This window comes from Cicer arietinum, chromosome 8 (genome assembly GCF_000331145.2).
Source record: "Cicer arietinum cultivar CDC Frontier isolate Library 1 chromosome 8, Cicar.CDCFrontier_v2.0, whole genome shotgun sequence".
Classification (NCBI taxonomy): Eukaryota; Viridiplantae; Streptophyta; class Magnoliopsida; order Fabales; family Fabaceae; genus Cicer; species Cicer arietinum.
This window is the reverse complement of record NC_021167.2, coordinates 9,189,600-9,199,029: the sequence shown is the minus strand read 5'-3', so window position 1 is coordinate 9,199,029 and position 9,430 is coordinate 9,189,600. Positions and strand designations below refer to the sequence as shown.

The window sequence follows — 9,430 nt, the reverse complement described above, 5'->3', positions numbered from 1 at the left end:
TATATATATATATATATATATATATATATATATTATGAAACATATTAAAAAAAGAAGAGTTTTATTATGAGAGTGTGATGAGATTAAATCTTCACCACACAATTATATATAGATGATCATAATAAGAAAAAAAAATATTTTTTTAAGTAATCATTCATATATGATTGTATAATCAAAATTTAAAAAACATGTAACTATTTTCATCTTTCGTACTAGTCGAACCAACTATTACAAGATATATTTGACAGTTGGATTTTAGAGAAGTTTAGAGGAAATTACTTTAAAAGGTTAAGTTTATATTTTATTACATATATTTGAGATTTAAAAAACAATTAAAAAAAATAACATGATAAATATCATATAATTCCAATTAATTTATTTTAATAAATATTCTATAATTTTTGTTAAGAAATTTTTTTTATATAACTTCCAAACATACTCTAAGAAATAAACTGCAAAGGCCATAGCCATGGCTGACGCTCACCATGTTCCGCCATTAATATTGGATTTGATCATCTTTCTTAAAAATATAAATTAATAATTTTTTTTAATTTTTACGGTTAAGATAATAAACATGATTAGAGTTTGAGTGATGTTGAAATGATGCAAGTAAATATATATTTATATTTGTAACGTGTCAAGGATATATACGGCTGACGGCGCATAGTAACTCTCAATATTAATTAATACTTAGCATATTTTATTCATATATATACATAATACATCTACCTCGTTAAATATACTTTTTATTTTTGGTAAATTTTTTTGAATACTTTACTCACTGTAGAAATAGAAAGTACACTAAATTCACGAACTCACGAGTCGCAGCAATAATCTAACATTTTTAAATCAACATAGATAATCTAACCTACGCCACAAACACCTTCTTCCCTTTCACCCAATTAAGTTCCTATGCCACTTTTTGTGACTTGCGATCGAGACACAAATATGGAATAGAATAACACACTTTTCTTCCTTCACCATCAATCACTCTAACCTCATCTTTAATATCAATATACACCAAGTAAGCTTATGTTTTTTTTTCTTCTTATATATTAATTATTATTATTTATAAACTTACAAAATATAATTATATATTAATCTAAGTATAGTTTAAGAAGCCCTAGGTAGGGTGAAAGAAATTAATATGGGAAGGGGAAAGATTGTGATACGAAGGATCGATAATTGTACAAGTAGGCAAGTGACTTTCTCAAAGAGAAGAAAGGGATTGATAAAGAAAGCCAAAGAGTTAGCAATCTTATGTGATGCACAAGTTGGACTTGTTATCTTCTCCAGCACTGGAAAGCTTTATGAATATGCAAACACCAGGTTTTTTATTCATTTATTTCATCATCATTCATTTTTCGTAATACAATATATATTGGATAATTTTTTGTGTGTTTAATTACCTATGTTAAAGATAAAAAAAAATATATGGATATATATCATGTCCATGATTCAAAATAATTTTGACCTAATTAATTTTTCATGTTCTAATTTGTATTTGGTCTGAATATGAATGGATTATGGATGCATTATATATATCTGAACTTAAGTAACCTTCCTTGTGTGCTGGCATACTCCTGAGAAGAGATCTAAATAAGCTAGTATTTATTACTAATTAATTTTTCAATATCATGCACTACTATTGAATATATATTTACATTTTTCTTTTGAATGGCATAGAGAAAATATATAGAAATAGAATTAAAATGTTACTCATTACTAGAAATGATATAAGAAAATACAATAAAGTGAGAAGATAAAGAAATCACTGCAAATAAATCAAAGCCAATAACCAACTAAAAGAAGATAGAGAACAACCGATAGGAAAAACAAAAACCCTAAGCTCTAATGATTCTATAGAGAACACACATAACACGTAGATGGATGCATTCACATCAAGGAGAACATAAGAAGATTTTTGCGAGTTGAAATTGTATTTTATTTTTTTGAATGGCAAAATATATTAGATAATCTATAAAGAAAGTACAAGGAGTACTCAAACTAAAAACACAAAAAGAGAAAAAGAGAAAAAAAGACCAACAATCCGGACCAATCACAAAACAAAAAGGAAATCAAAGTAAGAATCAACCAAAAGTGTGAAAAGAACCGAAATAAACCAACAAATCAAGCATAAATAAATCCTGATTCATCGACGCCACACCTCTCTAAGGAGTTAAACAAAGAATAGATTTCGTCTCCCACTCATAGAAAGTGCGGGAGTGACTAGAGACCTTCTCCGTGAACTACTTTTAAGATGTGAAAATAATCATATCAACTAATTGCATAAATCGTAGGCTTCTCAGAAAAAATAGAATCATTTCGCGATAATTAAATCATTGCGATAATTAAATCACCATAAAATCAAATGCCAAACTCGGTCTTAACTATATGGTTGTAAATATTCCACCAAATAAATGAATAAAATATTTGATGAAAACTTCTTAGCATGGAAATGGTTTGTTGAACAAATGATATATATATAGGCATGTTTCAATTGCACCCATGGGCTTATGGGCCCCTCCCTCTTTCATATAAATCATACTTCATATAATACATATATCTAATGCATATATCCCATAACTAGAAGACCACATCCATACATAACACTAACTATAGCACCATCAATAAAACGTTGTTAGGTTTGTTTTGACTGGCCTTGTTTGTTCATATTTATTTAATTAGGGGCTAGTTTGTGTTTGTAGGATGTATTAAGGATTGTTTTTTTATACTTTAGGCAATTTGCAAAGATATGATTGGGCGTAGCTTCTGCAATTTTTTTATAGAATGTGAATATGGTTCATCACTATGATGTTGGGTTTAGTTCAATAATTTATTTTTATAGATGAGTTGAAGTATTTCTTGAATTCCGATAAATTGATTTTGTTTATTTAAAAAAACATACAAAACTAAAAGAGAAATTAATTTGAAGGAAAGTCTAAAATAAAATTAAATAATAATATTAAGTTAAATATGTATTTTTGATTAAGTCAAAGAGTTCTTAAAATTAAAAATAAAAGAATAGTATACACAATTTTTTTGAATGTCATTGGTTATTGAATAATTATTAATAAGAGGTCATGTATTTAAATTAATGTATAAAGGGCAAAAGATATATTGAGAAGTCATAAAATTATTTTTGTTTACCATCTTTATCAAAACCTAATTTTAATTTGTAAACTTTGGCTTCTTATTTTAATTTCTATGAATTTTTTTATACAGAGGGCCCTGTGAAAAAAATTATATGATGGATATTATAAAAGAAAGAGCCAATGAATTTATTCATACGATAATTAGAAAACATCAATAAAAACAAATTTAAAAATTAATCAAATGACCTTAATTAAAAATGCTCATCCATCTCACTTAATATTTAAGTATATACTCAAATAGTTTGGCCTTCGTTTGATATATTCTGAATCTGTCCTTGGGAGCTGTTCACCCCTTATATTATGTTGTTTTGATTTGAATAATAATTTATTTATATTTTAAATATGAAATTTTGATATAATATATTATGGTCACTAAATTTAATGACAAAATTAAACATACATTTTTTATATTTCTCTATCTCTAATTTTTCTAGCTATTTTTTTAATATTACATATTATTTACATACCCATCTTTTATATTTGATACCAGTCAATTTAGTTTTGCCAAATTTAAGAAGGTTACCAAAAACTTTATAGGCATACATGATTCCAATCCTTACATAGCTATGCTTTTTTTGGGTTGATTCATAGTTTTAACTATGCTAATCTAAATGATTTTCTTTGATTCCAACACTTTTTAGTCAATGTCAAGTGTATCCAAGATGTGAAAGTGTTAGGCAACTAGTCGCATGAACATGGTCCCAAAAGCAATATTTTAAGTCATATTGGCTTAGGATCATTATCATTGGCAAATGCACTCATCAGATAAGTTGTCTCCACTAGTTTCGATGTAGACAAACTATATAATGTAATTAAACCTAGCAACTAGCTAATTAAAGTTGTAGGTTTTTTCATCATTATTATTCTTTTTCATGTTTCATTAGATAAACAAAACTATTGATGTGAGACAAGGGTGTATATAGTTGGAGGAAAGGGGAAGGGATAAGAGATAATATTTTAAATTTTTGTGTGTTTGATTTGATATTTAACATGGGAAGGGAAGGGAGAAGAGGGAGTCAAAATTTCTTCTATAGATCATTTTGCTCTCTTTCTATTTTGGAAGAATTTGAAGGAGAGAGAAAAAGAGATAACAAAAACAACAAAAAAATCATTCAAAATATCTCTACTTCTATCTTTTGAATTAAACATGTCTTTCATTTTTTTCTCCATCTCATCCCCTCCATTAAAATATATTCTCTCTACTAAAATTCCTCCACTTTACTCCTATACGTTGAACCAAATAGACCAAAGAGTAATCCAACTCGTTACACGGAAATAATAGGCTAATCATTATTAAGGAAATCAATTGGGTTAAAAATTAATGTCTAAATTAAAAGTTAGTCAAAGTTCTAAGAGTAGTGTATTTTCTTCGTACTATTGGATGTATGTGGCCCCTCACTATGACATGTATTGCCCTATTATGTTGCAACTTCGTTTTGATTATCCCCACATGTGTTTTTCCTCTGTGTTGTCTCCGCAACATCATTCAAAAAAATTAAGATTCAAATTTATGTTCTAACCATTTTGCTTTGCAAGTCTATCTTTTGTCATCGACGGCTGAGAGCATCCTTTATTTTATTGTAAAATTGGCTTAAAGATAAGGTTACTAAAGCAATTGATTTATAGGTCTAAAAATAAAAATTTCCTTCATTAAAATACCTCTAGGTCGACTCTCTATATCTTGGGTCTAAGAATACCATTTGTTTTTTAGGTCTCTATATCTTGGGTGGACTCTGTTTCCTTAACTTTGCATGACCACTAATTTTTGTGGGCACGTTCGTGAAATCGCATAGGTGCTAAATAAATTGATCGTATGATTTGTATTTTTTTTTTTAAAAAGACAAAAAATTATTAAAACTCAACAACATGAAAGCACAATATGTGCTTCATGAAGGATTAAAATAGTTCTACTAAAAAACCAAAAGATAACAGAACCTAATTAGTATCACAAAACACCAAAACCGTATACGATTGAAGCTCAATATGAATGTCATAGAATGCTGCTTGAACTTGTAAAACAATGCTATTCTTTGTTGTTCCACCCCAACCATGCCAATGGATTTTTAAACCACTATGACGCGGAATAACTAAAGCTAGAGCGATAACTCTAAGATTTCTTTAACCGAAACTAATTTTCCAACAAAAATAGTCTGATTACGTGTTTTCTTTAGATTTAATTCTTTTAAATTGAGAAGTTGGTGAAATGAATAAAACAATAATTGATATTTTAAGACATTTCGCTATTTCTAACCAAATCATTGAAAAAGACAGACACTCACAAAAAAAGTGATTTATCGACTCTAAAATTTCATACCCTCCGACACAAAACACGTTTAAACAAATTTTTCTTAGTTGCTAATTAGTTTGGATTAATTGACACACAAAAAAGCACCACTTCATACTTTTTTCTTTAACATCCCCTCTGAGGCATGTTCCAACCTCACTCATTAGACTCTTATATGCCAATTTCACCAAATACATCTTCAAACCTTCTTCACCAACAAATGTACCCCCTCATTCTCTTGGAATCTCACCCTTTCCACCTCAATTTTGAGTTTTTCTATAACAATTCATTTTCCATTGTAATAACTAGCGTCACCTTCTCCACACCCAAACTTAACTTCCCCTTTAACACAATCTCATATCTGCTACTCTTGCTTCACATATAATGAGAATAATCTACTGTATTGTTTTTTAGAATAGTTGCATTAAATAAGTTAAAATCTCATAATTTTATGTTTAGTCTTTATAAAAGAATTCATCAACTTTTAGTTTCTTAAAAAATTTCATTTTCAATTTTTGATTCTAATCTAACTACTTTTTATCATTAAAAAATTTAAATGATCTTTTGCACTAATGTTTAAGACATTATAAGAAATTTTTTTACAAAAATTTAGAATTTTCTTTTGTATTTAGAATTTAACATGTCTTATTTCTTTTGTCTCACTCCCTGACTAACTCACTACTTAACTAAAGGTGCATTTGATTTGCAAAACAGTAAGCATTGGACGGTACAAAACTATACAAGACAACTTTTTAAATTCCACTATGTTTGATGATCGATGCATAAGATACATAATTTTGCATTGCACAATGTTTAATATATTTATGCACCAGACAAAATAATATAACTTTTAACTATTCATTGCACAGTGTGCCATGAACATCAATGAAACATGTGTTAGTATATGCTTCTTAACAATCTACTCAAATTGGAGCATACATGTCTTCAGATCCAAGCTTCAAGAAAATGAAGTGATCAACATAAGAGCCTCAAAAGCACTTAGTGAACATGTCAACCAACTTATCACTAGAGTTGACATAATCAATTGTTATTTCTCCCCTTTTAATGTGATTCTCTATCTCTATGTGTTTGATTTCTTCATATATGGAACACTAGATTTTATACAACGCAGGGTCTGTCCAAGGGCCTAACAACCCAATATAAGACTTTAGACTTCAAAATTTTAGATAAAAAAATGCTTCAAAAAATTCAATTTAGTTATAAATATGCGATATGATAGATCGGTTATAGATCATCAGCTCAATTGGTCAAAATAAGAGTCTTATATCCATATTGACACAAATTCGAACTTGGATGTAACAAAACTTGTTTTTATTTGTTTTTTATAAACCTTGCCTTATTTTTCTTATTTAAAAAGAATGTGAAGTGCTACTTAACTGTCATAGATAAATTTTGTACCCAAAGATCTAGAAATTGTCTTCTACTTCTTGCTCTTTCAAGAAATCATATATATTTCCTTCAATCAGAATACAATATCTAGAAGTGCATCGCTTGTCTAATAGGGATCTTCACATACAACATCAAAGTATCAATTGAAATTGACATTGTCTTTATCTATATATAATAGTATTTGCTCTTGTAAAAAAATTTATGCATCAAAGAATACAAATGACAACATCCAATGAGAATCACAAGGAGCATTAAGGAACTGGTCAAATACTCACTACAAATATGATATTAGGTCTAGTGAGATAGTTGAGGTTCCCACAAATACTTCTTATGGAAAACTAGTTATTAATAGATAGATATATCTTGATCTTGGAATATGCTAGTTATTAATACTTCTCTTGGTATTCACCAAAAAAAAAAAACTTCTCTTGGAAAACTAGTTATTAATGTGATTATTCTTTCCTGTGGTCAGCATGAAATCAGTGATTGAGAGATATAACATTTGCAAGGAAGACCAACAAGTGACAGATCCAGAATCTGAAGTCAAGGTATGCTTTATCAATCACTCTTTAGTCATGTCCAATATCTTGATCTGCCATGAATAACAGTACAAGCAAAGTGTATTTGAAGTCTAATAACATTCTTGAATGGATCAGTTTAGCTTGTAATTATGCATAGAACTACAAAACAGAACTGCATATAACTTTGGTCTTATATGTATAAACAAGACTAACCCTTAACCCCCAAATGAGCTTATAAAGTTGGATGGGATTATAGGAATTGAATTCTTGATCATTTAGTCAAGAAGGTTGTAATGAATGATTTTGTATCAACAGTAGCTGGAATAGAATTATATTTAGAGTGGAACTTTGGGTTATATGTTCAGAAATGCTCACTTAAGTCATCAAACATAATCATATTTTAGTCTTTATTATTTTTCCACATGACTTCAACAATATTATTCTTAAATAAACAGAGAAAATTTGTGCACTTCATGTTTAGTTTCAGCTTTTGTTTCACCACATCATTGAACTATTGTGCCACCTTTTTTGACTGATATTTATTGAACATCTAAATTTTTAAACCTCATCAATTAACATAAAAACCTTCAATGCTAATTGTATACTTGTTATCATATGCAATTATGCATATATCCAAGTGAAAGCATCTCACTATGAATTAAAATCATATCATTCAATCACATATGTTTCATTATCATTACTCATTTACATGATTATTTTACTTTATAACTGATAGTTTTGGCAAAGGGAGGCAGACATTTTAAGGCAGGAATTACAGAATCTACAAGAAAACCATCGGTACAACTACTCTAATACAACATTCATTAATTATACTACAAAATAGTATATGTATATGAATTCACACTACTCTTATACAACATTCATTAAGCTCCATGAATGAGAACACTAACATTTTGAGGACACAGGCAATTGATGGGAGAACAGCTTTATGGTTTGAGTATCAGAAATCTACAAGATCTAGAGAATCAATTGGAACTGAGTCTCCAAGGAGTCCGCATGAAAAAGGTTAACTACCTTTTATATTTATTTAAACTCAAAAGGAATGAATACATAATGTAAATCTGCTTAATTGATCAAACTAATTAAGAACCATACTAAAAACCAGAAAGCAATTAACAAGTTTAATCAAATTCTGCAGGAGAAAATTCTGACAGACGAAATCCAAGAGCTGGACCGAAAGGTAACTCTAAATTCTCAGTAGTGGCCTTCCCTAATTTTCCTCTCAAAATTTAACAAAACTCAAAGAACTTTTATGTTTCAATTTACTCAAATACAGGGAAACATAATCCATCAGGAAAATGTGGAACTTTATAAGAAGGTAAAAATCTCATTCAACAAGAAAACACACAACTACACAAATAGGTAGCGCAGCTTAGTTAACTAATCTGCATAGCATCATTGTCAATTGCAGATAGTAGAAAATTACAGTTTGTTCAAATTATGTTACACTGCAATGTTATAGCTCAACTATAGCCATTAGCCACTATTTGACAATAGTATATCGCAGAACAATAGCAATATGTTCAAATTGCGCTATTTTACATCACTGCTATAGCTGATATTTGACATCACTCACATGTTCCTAGGTCTACGGCACAACTGATACCACAACAATTAAACACGCATTTGTTCAATTTCCGTATGGTGTTCGTGGAGGAGGAGAATATCCACAGACATTATTTCAACTTCAGTTATGCCAGCCTGAACAAGAACAGTATTGTGAGACCTCAGGCAGTGCAAGTGCAACAAAATGAATGTGTCAAGAGTTAAGACTCTCAAGTCTTAAAAGAAAGACATAAATTAACATTTCTATGTTATGCAGCATAATAATCACATTTTGGTGAAGTGAGAATAATATTTTCTTATGGATTAATAATAATAATATTAATAAAACTCAATGCACTACTCAGAGATACAACAATCAACACATGTGTGAATGGTGTCGATCATTTGCCATGAAATTGTTTGAGTGCATACTACTAGCTAGTGTTGTTTTGTAATTTAATTTAATTTGGAGCAAAAAAAAAGAGTTCACAAAA

At 29.1% G+C, this 9,430-nt stretch overlaps 1 protein-coding gene across 3 annotated transcripts; it reads left to right on the top strand.

The window, feature by feature from the left end:
- Nucleotides 1-818: 818 nt before the first annotated feature.
- On the top strand, nucleotides 819-9,430 carry LOC101509049 (MADS-box transcription factor 23-like). Of its 3 annotated transcripts, none has more exons than XM_073364222.1 (8): nucleotides 819-1,024; nucleotides 1,122-1,329; nucleotides 7,322-7,397; nucleotides 8,107-8,168; nucleotides 8,297-8,396; nucleotides 8,530-8,571; nucleotides 8,668-8,753; nucleotides 8,978-9,430. In XM_073364222.1, the coding sequence occupies exons 2-8, from the start codon at nucleotides 1,148-1,150 to the stop codon at nucleotides 9,159-9,161; spliced, it is 732 nt and encodes a 243-aa protein (XP_073220323.1). In that variant the 5' UTR covers nucleotides 819-1,024; nucleotides 1,122-1,147; the 3' UTR covers nucleotides 9,162-9,430. The 3 variants fall into 3 exon arrangements, with proteins under 3 accessions (XP_073220323.1, XP_027193160.1, XP_004512556.1); XM_027337359.2 differs by having other exon boundaries at nucleotides 822-1,024; nucleotides 1,113-1,329; XM_004512499.4 differs by having other exon boundaries at nucleotides 829-1,024; nucleotides 1,113-1,329; nucleotides 8,668-8,709.